General features: G+C 40.1%; 6 protein-coding genes across 6 annotated transcripts; 3 read left to right on the forward strand and 3 right to left on the reverse strand.

Moving 5' to 3' along the window:
• The first annotated feature begins 863 nt into the window (after positions 1-863).
• Positions 864-1,658, forward strand: LOC144458622 (hemoglobin embryonic subunit alpha-like). The gene is made up of 3 exons (XM_078161458.1): positions 864-999; positions 1,087-1,294; positions 1,452-1,658. The coding sequence occupies exons 1-3, from the start codon at positions 902-904 to the stop codon at positions 1,578-1,580; spliced, it is 435 nt and encodes a 144-aa protein (XP_078017584.1). The 5' UTR covers positions 864-901; the 3' UTR covers positions 1,581-1,658.
• A 1,374-nt stretch (positions 1,659-3,032) lies between these two features.
• Positions 3,033-3,882, reverse strand: LOC144458621 (hemoglobin subunit beta-2). The gene is made up of 3 exons (XM_078161457.1): positions 3,745-3,882; positions 3,352-3,574; positions 3,033-3,258 (listed from the first exon to the last, which is right to left on the reverse strand). Exons 1-3 carry the CDS (start codon positions 3,834-3,836, stop codon positions 3,130-3,132), a joined length of 444 nt encoding a protein of 147 aa, XP_078017583.1. The 5' UTR covers positions 3,837-3,882; the 3' UTR covers positions 3,033-3,129.
• A 939-nt stretch (positions 3,883-4,821) lies between these two features.
• LOC144458655 (hemoglobin embryonic subunit alpha-like) lies at positions 4,822-5,627 on the forward strand. The gene is made up of 3 exons (XM_078161591.1): positions 4,822-4,964; positions 5,052-5,259; positions 5,421-5,627. Exons 1-3 carry the CDS (start codon positions 4,867-4,869, stop codon positions 5,547-5,549), a joined length of 435 nt encoding a protein of 144 aa, XP_078017717.1. The 5' UTR covers positions 4,822-4,866; the 3' UTR covers positions 5,550-5,627.
• A 1,460-nt stretch (positions 5,628-7,087) lies between these two features.
• LOC144458577 (hemoglobin subunit beta-2) lies at positions 7,088-7,950 on the reverse strand. Its single transcript, XM_078161084.1, has 3 exons — positions 7,800-7,950; positions 7,407-7,629; positions 7,088-7,313 (listed from the first exon to the last, which is right to left on the reverse strand). The coding sequence occupies exons 1-3, from the start codon at positions 7,889-7,891 to the stop codon at positions 7,185-7,187; spliced, it is 444 nt and encodes a 147-aa protein (XP_078017210.1). The 5' UTR covers positions 7,892-7,950; the 3' UTR covers positions 7,088-7,184.
• A 4,611-nt stretch (positions 7,951-12,561) lies between these two features.
• On the forward strand, positions 12,562-13,412 carry LOC117268575 (hemoglobin subunit alpha-2-like). The gene is made up of 3 exons (XM_033645152.2): positions 12,562-12,717; positions 12,805-13,012; positions 13,193-13,412. The coding sequence occupies exons 1-3, from the start codon at positions 12,623-12,625 to the stop codon at positions 13,319-13,321; spliced, it is 432 nt and encodes a 143-aa protein (XP_033501043.1). The 5' UTR covers positions 12,562-12,622; the 3' UTR covers positions 13,322-13,412.
• A 1,028-nt stretch (positions 13,413-14,440) lies between these two features.
• Positions 14,441-15,260, reverse strand: LOC117268574 (hemoglobin subunit beta-2-like). The gene is made up of 3 exons (XM_033645151.2): positions 15,104-15,260; positions 14,757-14,979; positions 14,441-14,669 (listed from the first exon to the last, which is right to left on the reverse strand). Exons 1-3 carry the CDS (start codon positions 15,193-15,195, stop codon positions 14,541-14,543), a joined length of 444 nt encoding a protein of 147 aa, XP_033501042.1. The 5' UTR covers positions 15,196-15,260; the 3' UTR covers positions 14,441-14,540.
• Between the last annotated feature and the right edge of the window lie 3,360 nt (positions 15,261-18,620).

Genomic DNA, 18,620 nt, shown 5'->3' on the forward strand with positions numbered 1-18,620 from the left:
GGATTTCTAATAATGATAAGAGAAGGGTGCGTCTGCACCGCCTAGATTGTCTCTGATAGAGCAAATTGTTATCGTCTGGCCGCAGAGTTTACCCCCGGTCGGCCCCACAGAGTCCAGCCAGTCAGCAAGCCAGTGTGAAACAAGGGGCCTGGGATCACTAATTGTTGCTGCGAGCATCAGCCTGATATATCCACATATGACCAAGAGTAGGGCAAAATGCCAAAAAGACAAATCACGGCACAATAAGAGCTGAATTAGCCACGCGTAAAAGCTGAAACCTGCCCATCAGTGTTCAAACAGCGGGTCCCTCGGACAGCTTCCAGTGTGATGAAGATCTCAGCATCAGCACCTTGGACAGCGGTCATTAAATTGAACTGCAGAATGTTGAATGACCACCTGAGTCATTTCTGTCAGTGCAAACATCAGTCACTTTTTATTTCTTCATCATCCACCATCCTCAAAATTGTGACTACTTAAGGTGGCCTACAGTGCTTGAGTAAATGTTCTTAGTTACTGTCCACCACTGCCCATGAAACTACACAGAGACATGTGGGTTTTATTGTTTAATGATTAAGTTTATCACACTGTTAACAGGAAATTTAGAGTTGTAAGGAATCGTCCAGCACCTTTAGATCATCTGATACCTTTCAGCAGTTGTCAGTGGACCTTTTAAATGTGATTTTCTACACATTACACAATGTAGATTATTTGTAAACATCATGTTAAATTCAGAGATGGCCCACAGTCATTGTGAGGGGCCCCTTTGTTTATCTCATGGAGGTGAAACGCCTTGTTGTGCATCTTATCTTGGAGGAGGTTCTGGGTGTGTCCATGCTCTGTTTCAGCCATAAAAACCCTCACGGTTTGGATCCATCACGACAGTAACCAATACTCAGTCAAGATGACCAGTCTCTCTGCAAAGGACAAGGACAGAGTCAGAACTTTCTGGGCTAAGATAGCTCCGAAGTCTGAGGACATCGGGGCCGATGCTCTGGCCAGGTAAATATGACCAAAGACTGTCTGCTGTTGGCTCCAGTATTTATTGATTAATGTATATACTGACTCTTTTTGTTGTCATTTACCCAGGATGCTGACGGTGTACCCGCAGACCAAGACTTACTTTGCTCACTGGAAGGACCAGAGCCCGACCTCTGCCTCTGCCAAGAAGCACGGAATTACTGTGATGAATGGGATTGGAGATGCTGTGAGCAAAATCGACGACCTGAAAGGAGGTCTTCTGACCCTCAGTGAGCTGCACGCCTTCACTCTGCGTGTGGACCCTGCCAACTTCAAGGTGCAGTGCCAAAGTCATTTAAAGATAACAGCATGTCATGTAGATCAAGTGTCCCTCAGACATATAGGGCCTTGAAGGTTTCACACCTGCAACATGTCCATCCGGGAGCTAAAAACTTCATATATGTAACATGTGTGTGGTCGCCTTGTTTCCACAGATCATCTCCCACTGCATCCTTGTGGTCCTGGCCATCATGTTTCCCAGCGACTTCACCCCTGAGGTCCATGTGTCTCTGGACAAGTTCCTGGCTTCTCTGGCCCAGGCCCTGGCTGAGAAATACCGATAAACAGCAGGAGACGATGACGGAGCATGCAGCATGAGCTCAGTCCGAACATAATAAATAAATACGAATGAAAAAAAAGAAGGTCTTTTTTTGCAATGTTTTCTTTTATAATGTTGGTTCATCAAGAGTCAGCTGTTGTTTAGGCCTGTTCAGCAACACTGGTTTTGGAAAAATGATGGAGAACACAGTTTTGTGTCTTAAATTTAGTTAACATTTTATAAAACAAAATTCGGTAAAACTCATCAGTTGTAATAAATGATGTTTACGGCTGGCAGCTTTGTGTAACAATAGGCTCTGAGTTCATAATATATATGCAGTAGGCTTGCATTGTGGATAATGCAATGTTAAAAAAAAAAAAAAAAAGAAATCCAAATGATTACACCTGTATTAAGATAAGATAAGATAAGATACACCTTTATTGATCCCACAATTGAGAAATTGCAGTGTTACAGCAGTCAAGGGTAAAGAGTCAAATTAAAGATTTCATTATTTAAAAAACTTTAAAAAACTAGGCATGCAGAAAAAAAGTACAAAAAAATACAAGAAATAGCAATAAATAATAATAATAATAATAATAATAATAATAATAATAATAATGAGCAGTGAATAAAAAGTGAGCAATGGATTAATCTGAACATATTTAGTGCAAAGTGAATATTGAATGTGCAAATAAACAGCAACATGGGGGACAACAATTATTATCATTATTATCATTATTATTATTATTATTATTATTATTATTGTTATCATTATTATTATCATTATTATCATTATTATTATCATTATTATCATTATTATTATTATTATTATTATTGTTGTTATTATTATCACTGTCGGTATTGTAACTAGTAGTAGACTATTTTTCTTGTCAAGAAAATACACAGGTGAACATAACTGTTAATAAAATTGTAAAATAGTAACTAAACAAAAAGCTAACTTTTAAAAAGTAAATGCATAAAGAATAGAAATAAAATAAAATAAGGGAGAAATCAATAAATACAATAAATAGAAATACAAAACATTATAGTGTTATTATGACATGATACGATATATTATATTTGGTCTGGGTATTAATAAAGTGGGGAAACTGTAGACAAGCAAAGAAATCTTTCAAAGGACAGAAGAGCATCATGTTCATCCAACAGATCTTCTACCACTCTGATACCTCTATCATGATCGATTAGTTTCACTTTAATCCCGGAGGGAACCTGTTGTTCCTAAATATGAAGAAGTAATGATTATTTTAAAGCAATAGGTTTGATATTCAGTGATGCTGTGACCTAATAAACACTAACAGAACAGACTTTGCAGAATCAAACTGCTCTCATGTCATGCATATGTAGGATCGCGTGTCACATTTGACCTTTTGTTCCTCTCTAAACTAAAGGTCTAAAAGTCGCTGTTTGTGTTTGTGTACTGTCATAATTTGTTTTGGACACTATCATAGACACAGAGTTTGCTCATTAAGCTCATTGTTTTATTTGTTTCTGAGACAAAAACAAAACAAAAGCTTTAAAACAATTGATCAGTGATGGTCTTCTGCTGCAGCTCTCTAGTGGTACTGTCTTCCCAGGGCGTTCACCACCACTGCGATGAACTTCTGGAAAGCTGCCTGGACCTCACCAGTGAAGTCTTTACCCATCTGAGCAGCGATCACAATGGTCAGGCAGTCGGAAATGAGCTGCAACACAACAAGCACCAGTGCACATCAGCAACATGAAAGACCGGTCGTTGAATATGAATAACAAGCGTTACATTAGCTCCACCACTTTACCCTGAAATTGTCGGGGTCCACGTGCAGTTTCTCGGAGTGCAGCACGCTCAGCTCGGCATAGGTCGCCTTGATGTTGTCCATGTTCTTCACACCCCGGTCCAGACCGTGGAGGATAGTTGTTCCGTGTTTTGCAATCAGAGGATTCCCCATGATAGCAGCTGCGTTGTAGAGGTTTCCAAAGTTGCCGAAATACCTCTGAGTCCAGGGGTAGACGATCAGACACCTGAGGAAACATGCAAAAACATAAACGTTACAGGGTTGGATTAGGAGACGAAATGTATGTGCCAAGAAAATGAACCCGTGTGACAATGAGACGCACTGTGCACAATGAGGAAACGCAATGCATCAGTCCTGATCTCTGTCTCAAGCACACCCTCAGTTGCAAAGACTCACCTGGATAGAGCTGCAGGTCCCACGACCTCATACTCCATCCTGCTGAAGATGTCCTGGATGGTGGCGCGCTCGAAGTCTGTCCATTCAACCATTTTGCCTGCTCAAGGATTTTCCGTGCTGGTCAGCAAATCTCCAGCACCAGATGCAGCTTTTAAAGCAACCTGCTCCCCTCCGAGAAGCATATGATTGGGTGGGCGGCTGGTGGGCCGGACGAGTATTGTGGATTTCTAATAATGATAAGAGAAGGGTGCGTCTGCACCGCCTAGATTGTCTCTGATAGAGCAAATTGTTATCGTCTGGCCGCAGAGTTTACCCCCGGTCGGCCCCACAGAGTCCAGCCAGTCAGCAAGCCAGTGTGAAACAAGGGGCCTGGGATCACTAATTGTTGCTGCGAGCATCAGCCTGATATATCCACATATGACCAAGAGCAGGGCAAAATGCCAAAAAGACAAATCACGGTACAATAAGAGCTGAATTAGCCACGCGTAAAAGCTGAAACCTGCCCATCAGTGTTCAAACAGCGGGTCCCTCGGACAGCTTCCAGTGTGATGAAGATCTCAGCATCAGCACCTTGGACAGCGGTCATTAAATTGAACTGCAGAATGTTGAATGACCACCTGAATCATTTCTGTCAGTGCAAACATCAGTCACTTTTTATTTCTTCATCATCCACCATCCTCAAAATTGTGACTACTTAAGGTGGCCTACAGTGCTTGAGTAAATGTTCTTAGTTACTGTCCACCACTGCCCATGAAACTACACAGAGACATGTGGGTTTTATTGTTTAATGATTAAGTTTATCACACTGTTAACAGGAAATTTAGAGTTGTAAGGAATCGTCCAGCACCTTTAGATCATCTGATACCTTTCAGCAGTTGTCAGTGGACCTTTTAAATGTGATTTTCTACACATTACACAATGTAGATTATTTGTAAACATCATGTTAAATTCAGAGATGGCCCACAGTCATTGTGAGGGGCCCCTTTGTTTATCTCATGGAGGTGAAACGCCTTGTTGTGCATCTTATCTTGGAGGAGGTTCTGGGTGTGTCCATGCTCTGTTTCAGCCATAAAAACCCTCACGGTTTGGATCCATCACGACAGTAACCAATACTCAGTCAAGATGACCAGTCTCTCTGCAAAGGACAAGGACAGAGTCAGAACCTTCTGGGCTAAGATAGCTCCGAAGTCTGAGGACATCGGGGCCGATGCTCTGGCCAGGTAAATATGACCAAAGACTGTCTGCTGTTGGCTCCAGTATTTATTGATTAATGTATATACTGACTCTTTTTGTTGTCATTTACCCAGGATGCTGACGGTGTACCCGCAGACCAAGACTTACTTTGCTCACTGGAAGGACCAGAGCCCGACCTCTGCCTCTGCCAAGAAGCACGGAATTACTGTGATGAATGGGATTGGAGATGCTGTGAGCAAAATCGACGACCTGAAAGGAGGTCTTCTGACCCTCAGTGAGCTGCACGCCTTCACTCTGCGTGTGGACCCTGCCAACTTCAAGGTGCAGTGCCAAAGTCATTTAAAGATAACAGCATGTCATGTAGATCAAGTGTCCCTCAGACATATAGGGCCTTGAGGGTTTCACACCTGCAACATGTCCATCCGGGAGCTAAAGCATAACTTCATATATGTAACATGTGTGTGGTCGCCTTGTTTCCACAGATCATCTCCCACTGCATCCTTGTGGTCCTGGCCATCATGTTTCCCAGCGACTTCACCCCTGAGGTCCATGTGTCTCTGGACAAGTTCCTGGCTTCTCTGGCCCAGGCCCTGGCTGAGAAATACCGATAAACAGCAGGAGACGATGACGGAGCATGCAGCATGAGCTCAGTCCGAACATAATAAATAAATACGAATGAAAAAAAAGAAGGTCTTTTTTTGCAATGTTTTCTTTTATAATGTTGGTTCATCAAGAGTCAGCTGTTGTTTAGGCCTGTTCAGCAACACTGGTTTTGGAAAAATGATGGAGAACACAGTTTTGTGTCTTAAATTTAGTTAACATTTTATAAAACAAAACTCGGTAAAACTCATCAGTTGTAATAAATGATGTTTACGGCTGGCAGCTTTGTGTAACAATAGGCTCTGAGTTCATAATATATATGCAGTAGGCTTGCATTGTGGATAATGCAATGTTAAAAAAAAAAAAACAAGAAATCCAAATGATTACACCTGTATTAAGATAAGATAAGATAAGATACACCTTTATTGATCCCACAATTGAGAAATTCCAGTGTTACAGCAGTCAAGGGTAAAGAGTCAAATTAAAGATTTCATTATTTAAAAAACTTTAAAAAACTAGGCATGCAGAAAAAAAGTACAAAAAAATACAAGAAATAGCAATAAATAATAATAATAATAATAATAATAATAATAATAATAATGAGCAGTGAATAAAAAATGAGCAATGGATTAATCTGAACATATTTAGTGCAAAGTGAATATTGACAGCAATGCTTATTGTGGAAATCCAAATGATTACACCTGTATTGTCACTGTTATTATAATTACAGTTATTCTCGTGGTCATTTGTGATATGGTAACAGCTGCAATCAAAATAAATAGATAAAGAAAAGTTGATTTGTGCGTATGGAAAAAGCCAAGTGTTTGTTTTAAATAAAAATAAACACGTGTTATGCATATGAATAGATTATTATTATTATTATTATTATTATTATTATTATTATTATTATTATTATTATCACTGTCGGTATTGTAACTAGTAGTAGACTATTTTTCTTGTCAAGAAAATGCACAGGTGAACATAACTGTGAATAAAATTGTAAAATAGTAACTAAACAAAAAGCTAACTTTTAAAAAGTAAATGCATAAAGAATAGAAATAAAATAAAATAAGGGAAAAATCAATAAATACAATAAATAGAAATACAAAACATTATAGTTTTATTATGACATGATACGATATATTATATTTGGTCTGGGTATTAATAAAGTGGGGAAACTGTAGACAAGCAAAGAAATCTTTCAAAGGACAGAAGAGCATCATGTTCATCCAACAGATCTTCTACCACTCTGATACCTCTATCATGATCGATTAGTTTCACTTTAATCCTGGAGGGAACCTGTTGTTCCTAAATATGAAGAAGTATTAATGATTATTTTAAAGCAATAGGTTTGATATTCAGTGATGCTGTGACCTAATAAACACTAACAGAACAGACTTTGCGGAATCAAACTGCTCTCATGTCATGCATATGTAGGATCGCGTGTCACATTTGACCTTTTGTTCCTCTCTAAACTAAAGGTCTAAAAGTCGCTGTTTGTGTTTGTGTACTGTCATAATTTGTTTTGGACACTATCATAGACACAGAGTTTGCTCATTTAGCTCATTGTTTTATTTGTTTCTGAGACAAAAACAAAACAAAAGCTTTAAAACAATTGATCAGTGATGGTCTTCTGCTGCAGCTCTCTAGTGGTACTGTCTTCCCAGGGCGTTCACCACCACTGCGATGAACTTCTGGAAAGCTGCCTGGACCTCACCAGTGAAGTCTTTACCCATCTGAGCAGCGATCACAATGGTCAGGCAGTCGGAAATGAGCTGCAACACAACAAGCACCAGTGCACATCAGCAACATGAAAGACCGGTCGTTGAATATGAATAACAAGCGTTACATTAGCTCCACCACTTTACCCTGAAATTGTCGGGGTCCACGTGCAGTTTCTCGGAGTGCAGCACGCTCAGCTCGGCATAGGTCGCCTTGATGTTGTCCATGTTCTTCACACCCCGGTCCAGACCGTGGAGGATAGTTGTTCCGTGTTTTGCAATCAGAGGATTCCCCATGATAGCAGCTGCGTTGTAGAGGTTTCCAAAGTTGCCGAAATACCTCTGAGTCCAGGGGTAGACGATCAGACACCTGAGGAAACATGCAAAAACATAAACGTTACAGGGTTGGATTAGGAGACGAAATGTGTGTGCCAAGAAAATGAACCCGTGTGACAATGAGACGCACTGTGCACAATGAGAAAACGCAATACATCAGTCCTGATCTCTGTCTCAAGCACACCCTCAGTTGCAAAGATTCACCTGGATAGAGCTGCAGGTCCCACGACCTCATACTCCATCCTGCTGAAGATGTCCTGGATGGTGGCGCGCTCGAAGTCTGTCCATTCAACCATTTTGCCTCTAGTTTTTTCTGTGCGGGTCTGCAGATCCGTGTGCTCTCTTGCAACAGACGCCGCTTTTAAAGCAACCCTGCTCCCCTCCCACACGCCAGCGACTGGGTGGGCGGTGGACATGCAGTGTACTTTGTTATGGATCTGTAACAATGATAAGGGTGCGTCTGCACCGCCCACAAATGTTCTGGCACCGAAACAGTGACGGTTTCGGTGCCAAAACAACTTCCTCTGTGTGTCTACTATCAACGTGCAATTCATGTTTTCTCTTTTCTAAATGGTGCAGTTTGAAATGAGAATGGGAATCATATGCATGTAGGAAATGTTACAGGGTTTGTTTTAATTCAGCAGTGCACAATAGTTGTGCCCCAGAATCAATCAATAGACCAAAATTCAAAGGAGACAGCCCTCAACTTCCAACCCAACTTTATGCCAAATCACCAGCAGAGGGCGCCTTAATGGTAGCTAGACCTTAAGTCACCTACATACAAACTACTAACTTTCTCTGTGTCACAACATATTTTTTCTGTATGAGCTCAAAAACAGCATCAGACATCAGGTTTTCTTTTATTACTGTTTGTGATGTACTGTTCAACCGATAATGCCAAATCCCGTCTTTTAGGCTGCTGTTCTAGTTTCTCACGACTTTTAGGCGTCTAAATTGTGTATAGGTGAACTCAAGGACACTTTGCGTCGTTCGTAAACTTGTTTGATGATGGGTGTGATGAGAATAGGTGGGCTTTATCTATCTATCTATCTATCTATCTGTCTGTCTCGTTTCTGCCACTATCCATTTCCAGTTTGAATTGTGCCATTAATTGCACATAAGGTTTCAAGTTTCAGGCTTTCGGGCATTCTGCTTTGAATTTATGCTCTTGTAAATCTATTTTCCTGCTTCAGTGTTATCTCTGCTTATTCAACACACATGCAGGCATGATTTAATCGTTCGTCCTCCTTTGTGTCTTTTGTTTGGGGAGATTTACCCTTTTAAATGTGCATGTGGCACATCAATGACACATTGATTCATTTGAATTCAATTAAAAAAAACCCCAACCTGATTTCAATAGCTCATATGTGCCTCAACAAGATTTCTTTTCCATTTCAACACGTATAGCACCTTCAAAACTTAGTATAAACAATCTAATCATAATAAGTCATAATATTTCCATGGTGCCCTATAGTCTGCTGTGCTTTATGTTATTGATCTACTGACACGGTAGTATCCCCTTTAGTCCGTCTAAGACACATCGCCCTATCCCTAACCCACATGACATGGACGCCATTATGAGTGCAATCTATGCATGGTTGGACAACTTAATGAAGTTTGGGAAGTCTAATGACGTCAGTAACCCCCTGGATACTGAGATCATCTCATAGTGTGACCATAAGGAGGAGGAGACTCACATCTTTATTGTGGAGGGCTTTCTGCTTGGACCTTTGATCGACGTGCTCAACCAAGAATGCAGGAAGAGGAGGTGCCCTAGAACCTACACGGTACCTGAAGCCTCTTCGACGGTCATGTCCGGCCGACGCATTTAAAACATAAGAACAACTGACTATTTGAAGACCATATTCAAAGAACCTGATTGGAGACAAATTTTAGGCAGTGGTTATATTCATTTCTTTTTTTATACATATCAAAATCATTATAGGGACAATTCAGTGGTCGCTTGATATAAAATTCGACGTCCTTCAAATCCAGTTTCTAGTGACACATAATTTGTGTCATTTCCAGGTCATAACAGCTGAACTCAAGCTTTGACAGGTCCTCACTAGGTCTTCAGATGAAGTGTTTTAATTCTTAAACTTGTGTGTATTATACCTCATTTCAGCACCAGGCGCTGTCCATAGGCTGCTGAACTGGACAAAGCAGTGAAGAAAATAGATGGTCAACATCAGAGACCCCCTGTGGCCTTTAATGGAACTGCAGGTTATTGCCAGCGTGGGGAACCATTCAATATAATTCTACATTACTAATTTACTAATTTCGGCACCTATGTGTAAAGCCCTTTGGCCTTTCATAGATGTATATGTATAAATATGACGAGGTTTTGATGACTACTTTTTTGTTATCCCTCCACATGTGGAATATTTGAAGTGGGGCTATATCCCCCTGAGACCTGAACTTTTGTTTGGTATGCATTTTTAATTTCTCCCAGCTATTTGGGCTCATTAGGACCTGATAAATATAAAAAAAACTAAACACAGTCAAAGATAAGTAAGTCCGAATGTCCTACAACAAGACAATAATAAAGTCCCAATGTCCTCAAACAAGAGAATAATAAAGTCCCAATGTCCTCAAACAATGACTTAAAATTAACAGTGTCTTAGCTTGTTAATGTTGCTAAAATTGGTCAAATTTGTTGCCATATCAAACTACAAACTTTATTAAACACAATATAAACAAATTTCAATCATAAAATTATCTCTTCATTTTCAGGGAAGTTGAGTCACCATAATGTGTTAAGCATTATGGTCATACAGTAGCCTCAGTAAGTAAGTAGTGTACAGAGAGCACAGATGCAGTAAACGACAGGAGGCAAAATATGTGTTTTGTTGTTTGTTGTTTATCCCTAAATAAGTTTTATTGTCTTAGAAAAATAATACATGAATCACAGCTATATTGCTCAAAACAACCAACAGAAAAGTTGAGCTAATAGTTTGTAAGATAAATACAAAACCAAAGTATACAGCTAAGTTTTACTCAAGAAGAACATGAGTTCAGTCACTGGAGCTGCCCATTGGCGGTTACTGTTACCAGGTAGGGGAGGACCTTGGACAGCTCCCTGTGACTGCTGAACATGTTGTACATCTGTTATAATAATCATAGAAATCAATAATCAATAAAAAGACAAAAAATAATCAAGACAAAATAACTTTCTAATTGAACTAGGGATGCATCGATTTTGAAATTCAGGGGCAATACTGATATTAAAAATAACAATTTGGCCGATAGTGATGTTTTTATATTGGTGTTTCTTTTGTTTTTGTTGTTGTTATTTATTTTTCTTTTGTGCCAGGGAAACACCGAAATCTACAGTAAAAAAAATGAACCGTTTTAAAGTCATTCAGTCGTCCTACCTTTCAATGAGCACAAATTCACATATTTATAAAACGACCTTTAACATCTTCAAAGATACAGGCAAAAAGCCTTTTTACTATATACATCATAATTCCCTCTGTAATATCTATATTACAGTGCTGTGAAAACATCAACACGTGTCTCCTCCAAGCAGCTGGATTTATTCAAGTTTCTCACAACATTTTACAAGATGACATTAAACACATCATGAGAACGTTATAATCTATGCCCAATACCCATTTTAACTGAATGGTTTTGCTATGTAGTTCTGTTGTTGTGGCCGTATGTGATATTTACAAAAAATAATAGTAGTAATAGTATAAGTAAAAATAGTAAAAGGTAAACATTTATACATGTGAATTTCTGTTGGATAAACTTGATTTTTCGCTGTTTTTCGAGTGCTTATGCATGACAAAGTCTCTGACAGCGATTAAAGAAAATATATTTGTAGTAAGGAAAATAAACATTGTATTCAGGATGGGCTATTTTCAATTAATAATGTTTTTATCTGATTTTGTTGCGTCACTTCAAAGGTCCATGTTGGATCAGAGTTTGAGACATTTTAATGAGCCACTTGGATGAAAGTAGACATATAGACCTGTCGTGAAATAGCTCTTGAAAATGAGCAGTTCAGGTTGTCAAGCGTTGAATAGATGTATTACAACAGCCGTGGAAGTGCAATTAAATAAAACAGTAAACTACAACTTTAGCCACACTGAAGTGTTTGCAGTGCTGCACTGTGTCCGTATTAGCTGCACACTTCTTCTCTGAGCGAATCCACCCTTCGGCCCTCCTTCAGACAAGCAAATGTCACTGCAGCTTCACCGCGAATGACCTTAGTGTTCATGTTTATATCAAACGATAACCTAATCCTTCAGTATTAATTAATTGCAGAGCAGATTTCAAATCAATACGCCTGGGCTGACATATAACAACTTAACATCGTCTACATTAAACTTTGCAACCATGGTTGTTCTCCAAATTACACCATTTTGATTTAGATTAATTCTACTTTTGATTTATTAAAGCATATTTTGGTGATGTCCTGTACTATATTACCTTTTTTTTCGGGAAAGGTGAAAATGTGCTGAACAAACAGCTCAAAAATCCAGGTCATTAAAAAAAGGAATTAAATTTATCTAATGAGAACACAAAAGAAATGCGGGATGTGGTGCCAATTGAAACCACTTTTATGTCTCGTAAACTCTTTAGTAGTTACAAATCTGTAACAGGTATTAAACTCGCACACAGGAGCTACATTTGCATATGAATTATAGTTTTCAATTTGTAGTCTCCCTGCCTGCTTCAGTATCACTTAGGCCTATAGACTATAGTTTCAATTCAGTGGCTCACTTGGAAATTGTTCCGCATTTTTAAAAGCATGCACGCTGACTTAATTAAATCATTTGGTTTCACAAGTGAAGACATTGTGAAAATTGTTTATTAAATGACGTTTGGTTTTATCGGGTATTTCCCAGTAGTCTCCGGGGCCTCATGAGAAGTTAAGCCTATATGCTATCACATGCACGCTACAGCAACATTTTGGAATTGGTCCAAATGCTATGCGGCCTACCTCGGAAGTGGTCAGGGTGTGCCCATGCTCTGTTTCTTATATAAAAACCTCAAGGCTGACCAAATAATCTACAGACAAGATGAGTCTCAGTGCAAAGGACAAGGACGTGGTCAGAGCCTTCTGGGCTACAGTGAGTGGCAGCTCGGAAAGCATCGGCGCCGAAGCTGTATGCAGGTAAATATGACTCTGAACCGGCTGATAAAACCTGCTCCGAAAATTAATTCATTTTTTGATGCTTTTTTTAAATTTTATTTTACCCAGGATGCTGACGGTGTACCCGCAGACCAAGACTTACTTTTCTCACTGGAAGGACCTGAGCCCGACCTCTGCCTCTGCCAGGAATCACGGAATTATTGTGATGAATGGGATTGGAGATGCTGTGACCAAAATCGACAACCTGGTTGGGGGTTTTCTGACCCTCAGTGAGCTGCATGCCTTCACTCTGCGAGTGGACCCTGCCAACTTCAAGGTAGATGTACCTGATTATGAATCCGTAAAAGTCAGTGACGCACACAGTACATGTTTGATTTTCTTTGGCCTTTTCTTCAAGATCTAATTTAAAAAAACGCTTTGTAGCATGTCTTCAAAACCCATAGGTCTTGATCATTATGTACATCGTGGGTTCAGTTCCAATGTCCTTTTTCCACAGCTCCTCGCCCACTGCATCCTTGTGGCCATGGCCTTGGCGTACCCCGACGAATTCACCCCTGAGGTCCATGTGTCCATGGACAAGTTCCTGGCTGCCGTGGCCCGTGCCCTGTCTGAGAAATACCGATAAACGGCATGCAGAAGCAGAGGGCTTGCACTGCAGCACTGGTTTAGATGCTTTTATCAGTCTGAATGTGAATAAAAGATAAAATGCAATCAAACTCTGTGTGTGTCGGTGGTGGAGTGAATTTTCTCTGTTAAAGGTGGTTAAAAAGGTTTCAAGTCATGTCAACGGCACGCATGGCATCCACTAAGTATATCAAGTAGTAAGGCATGTTGGGGATATCTCAGCAATATTAACCCATATATGACATTATATACAAAAGAAAAAATAAAGAATAAAGGGTGCTTTTTAAAGCTGTTTATGAAGCAATGTTTAAAACATATTTGAATTTATCAGACTTAATACAAAAGTATGAGTAAATTTACACACATAAAACCAAAGAACACCATCTCTATTAGCACCACTACTCCCATTACAACACCAAATAGACTATATTACACCAACGAGTAATATACCAGCCTACATGTACTGCTCAGTGGTATTTAGATCCTTCAGACAGAGTTGCAAGCTGCAATATAAGTGAGATGATTATAAAAGCGATGCATTCAAAGCTTTTAATATCAACATCTCAGATACTCATTATGCAGAATGGTCTCTTTTTAAATGCTGTATTATTATTATTATTGTTATTATTATTATTATTATTATTATTACAACATTAACAATAATTAAAAAAATAAAAAATATATTTAATTACTGGTGTATAAAAATGCGTCATACTTTGTGAACTCATCTTGTCTATTTTTGTGTGCGTATACATACACACAGAAGTACAGCGCTTAAGGTGTTTGTGCTTTACGTGATCATTTTATCCTCTATACCCCACTGCAATCCAGAGAGAGATGCTATAATAATGTAATGTAATAACGACACATATGAGTTATTATATAATAATTACAGTAGGACATCGCAATGTAACACTTTCAAAGTGGGCATTCAGTATGATGTATGTACTTTTAATACCTAACTGCATGATGCTGATAATTGTCACTCAAGCAAGATTTTTACTTTATATTTTGCCATTATGTCATAGCATCCTTGAATGGAATTACATCCCCCACCTCCTCCTCACATGCATGAATGAATATTATGATTCATCCATTAACACAGACGGACTCAAACTGCTGAGTATGCGTATTCTTTTATTTATTCATCCTCTGAGACATGACAAAAAAAATGATTTTTTTTTTGTGATCAGCGTGTGATGGTCTTCTGCTGCAGCTCTCTAGTGGTACTGCCTTCCCAGGGCGGACACCACCACGGACATGAACTTCTGGATAGTGGCCTGGATTTCAGCAGTGAAGTTTTTGCCCATCCGAGCAGCGAGCACAATGGCCAGGCAGTCGGAGAGGAGCTGCAACACAACAAGCATCAGAGCACATCAGCAACATTTTTTTAATAATGGGTCATAACAAAAATTACATTAGCTGCACCACTTTACCCTGAAATTGTCGGGATCCACGTGCAGTTTCTCGGAGTGCAGCGTGCTCAGCTCGGTATAGGCCGCCTTGATGTTGTCCATGTTCTTCATAGCCCGGTCCAGACCGTGGAGGATAGTTGTTCCGTGTTTTGCAACCTCATTATTTCCCATGATTGCGGCTGCGTTGTAGAGGTTTCCAAACTTGCCGAAATACCTCTGAGTCCAGGGGTAGACGATCAGACACCTGAGGAAACATGCAAAAACATGCATTATGTATTCGCAAAAAAGGGAAAGGGATACACATAAATGCACAAATGACTTCCCTTGCGCGTCAATTCCATGTTCAGGAAAACAGAAAGATGTCTCACCTGCAAAGAGTTGCTTGGCCAACGGCCTCATAGTCCATCTTACTGAAGATGTCTTGGATGGTGGCACGCTCTTTTTCTGTCCATTCGACCATTTTGCCGGCTCTAGGTTTGTTCAACTAGTCCTGTGTTGGTCAGTTCAAGATGCAACTTATAAAAGAACCGTTTCACCCCTCCCCAAGATATGCGATTGGAATCCAATTCAATCATTGGATGAAGTAGGGAGGTGGGCCGGCCATGCATTACGGATTTGCAAAACTGATAAGGACAGGGGTAATCTGCTCTGCTTAGATTATGTCCGAAACTGAGGAAATAGATATCGCTGTATGTGTCCTGCAAGTAGCCTACTTTAATCAGCATGTCTATCATGATCAGAAATAAAGGGTATGGCTGTAAAACGAATTACTATTTGAGGATGCCGTCCGATTTGATTCCATAATTATTTTCTTATGAAACTGACCAGTTTTACATTTAAAATTCTTTGAGTATACTTTGCTTTTACTCTCAATATTGTAATTAATCTCTACAATATTAGCTACAGAAGTGCTTCTCAACCGGGGGCGCTTGAGGGAACTCCAGGGGGTCCCAAAAAGTGGGGACTTTTTATTTTCACTATTTAAGTGAGCCCGACGTGAGTGAAAGTGACATGTTATCAAATGTGTTTCATTTTAGGGACCCTTGACACAAACAGGTTGAGAAGCAATGGTCTACAGTATTAGCTATGACATCATAGCAGCTTTATATTTGACAACACCCGCCATCAGTACAACTTATATTATACAGTACAATCTAAACGATGCATCTCAATAGCAGTGTCCACACGAGACAGTAATAAATCCAGTAGAGGGCGCTTCTATCCACCAGGAACATCTGACCACTGCATGTCTGGACATGATGCCACCATCAGCTCATGATGACCACAGTGTAGTCCGTCTCACTTCGTTGAAACACCAGCAGTCAATGTAAGATCATCATCAAGGTTTGCATAATCACAACTGACAATCGCCCTTCTTGAAGCTCAGTCTAGCCTGTGCAGCCATCAGATCTACAGCATGTACCCTCCACTACACCACTGCCGTTGAGTCAAAATGGCCCCAAATATGTGCTGAAAACTGCATTTGATTCATAGATCTCTCAATCAAAGTTACAATGTGGAGTCATAGGCCACTCGATGTGCATTATTCGGCAAAACTACCCGTCGAGATTTGCATCCACCTGTTGTTTCAGCAAGATCAATGTCGGATGTATGAAATTCACACCGTCCAGTTAAAACAGCACAAAATACCAGCTGGTAACAGTGTTTGATGCTCAAACGGAACCTGAGAAGTGGATGCATTATTCTGCAAAACTGATATTGTACCTGCAGAAATTTGCATCCACTTCCTTTCAAAGACAGCAGTACCTTGGAAAGCTCCCTCACCACCGACACACATAATTAGGACCTTGGCAACCCTATGTATTAATCACTTAGAAAATATTGAATATCATCGCTACGTCATTTGCAAGTGACGACTTAATGAGTCTCTGCATGACTTCCTGCACAGATAGGTTTGATGAATAACCATAGAGCCTATAGTGTAAGGCGCGTGCAGGCACACAGTGAGACATTGTAAGGACATACTATGATAAATTCAAGGTGTGTCACCATTTAGATCAATGGTATATTAAATTATTAGCCATCTCTAGTCTGAACATGCAAGAGTGCCCATGCTATTGACATTTAAAATGGTGCATATGAGTATGAAATTAATGACTCTTGGGATTCTTGCCTTATTACAGTAAGTAATGTAGATACAATAGGATAGATAATCTGGAGTATTTATTTCTGGAATAAGACAAGGTCAGATATCCTCAGGGTCCTAGAAGGTTCATATGTCACAAGCATGTCAGAGATATAGTTGGGTGCTGAGCCACAGCGTGATCATGACACAAGCAGCAAGATTTTGAAATCAATTCTCTGAGTGACAGGTAACCAGTGTAAGGATTTTAGAACTGGAGTAATATGGTCCTATTTCCTAGTTTTTGTGAGGAACCTAGCAGCAGCATTTTGACTGAGCTGGAGTTGCCTAACAGCTTGTTTTTTGAAAGCCCTACAAACAGGAATAAAACAGCTTTCCCAAGGCCTACATGCCTAAAGCATATCTAAAGCAGTATGTGGTATACCAAGGCCTCCACAATCAGCCAAATGTACCATCTAGCGGACATGATGTAACATGGAAAATGTTTATCAGATAGGGTTGATCATGATTATCTTTTAGATCTTTTGAATTGTTGCAGATCTGTCGGCTGCACATCCATGATGCGAACCTCCCGTTCCACTGCATCCCAAAGGTGCTCTATGTGGAGGCCATTGGAGTACAGTGAACTCACTGTCATGCTCAAGAAACCAGATTGAGATGATTTGAGCTTTGTGGCATGGTGCGTTATCCTGCTGGAAGTAGCCATCAGAAGATGGGTACACTGTGGTCATAAAGGGATGGACACGGTCAGCAACAATACTCAGGTAGGCTGAGGTGTTTAAACCAACTCAGTTGGTACTAAGGGGCCCAAAGTGCGCCAAGAAAATATCCCCCACACCATTACACCACCACCACCAGCCTGGACCGTTGATACAAGGCAGGATGGATCCATGCTTTCATGTCGTTTATACCAAATTCCCTACCATACCCTACCCTATACCCTACCATCTGAATGTTGCAGCAGAAATCCAGACTCATCAGACCAGGCAACGTTTGTCTAATCTTCTACTGTTCGAGTTTGGTGAGCCCGTATGAATTGTAGCCTCAGTTTCCTGTTGTTAGCTGACAGGAGTGGCATCTGTTGTGGTCTTCTGCTGCTGTAGCCCATCTGCTTCAAGGTTGGACGTGTCGTCCATTCAGAGATGGTCTTCTGCAGACCTTAGTTGTAGGCTAATGAGTGGCTATTTGAGTTACTGTTGCCTCTCTATCACCTTGAACCAGTATGGCCATTCTCAATAAGGCATTTTGGCACAGAGACCTGCTGCTCACTGGATATTTTCTCTTTTTCAGACCATCCTCTGTAAACCCTAGAGATGGTTGTGCGTGAAAATCACAGCAGATCAGCAGTTTCGGAAATACTCAGACCAGCCCGTCTGGCCCCAACAACCATGCCACGTTTAAAGTCACTTAAATCATTTTTCTTCCCCATTCTGATGCTCAGGTTGAGCTTCAGCAGGTCGTCTTGACCATGTCTGTTTACAGTTATGCATTGAGTTGCTGCCAAGTGTTTGACTGAATAGCTATTTGTGTCAACTTTTTATCACTCAGTAAAAAAGTATTTTACTTTCCACCGGTAACCTGTTTGGTAACCATTCATTTGCTTGTTTGCCAGTTGTTGATGAAAACTTGTTAAAGTTTTGCATGTTAAACTGTATGATAGTCCTGCCATCTTGAGATGAATGGAAAAAATACTATACAAGTGGGCAGTCCGCAGGCTACGATTGCCCCTCAGGCCAGACTTCAGAAATGCCGTATGGCATCCCAAATTTGAGTCTGGGAGA

This window comes from Epinephelus lanceolatus, chromosome 18, assembly GCF_041903045.1.
Source record: "Epinephelus lanceolatus isolate andai-2023 chromosome 18, ASM4190304v1, whole genome shotgun sequence".
Lineage (NCBI taxonomy): Eukaryota > Metazoa > Chordata > Actinopteri > Perciformes > Serranidae > Epinephelus > Epinephelus lanceolatus.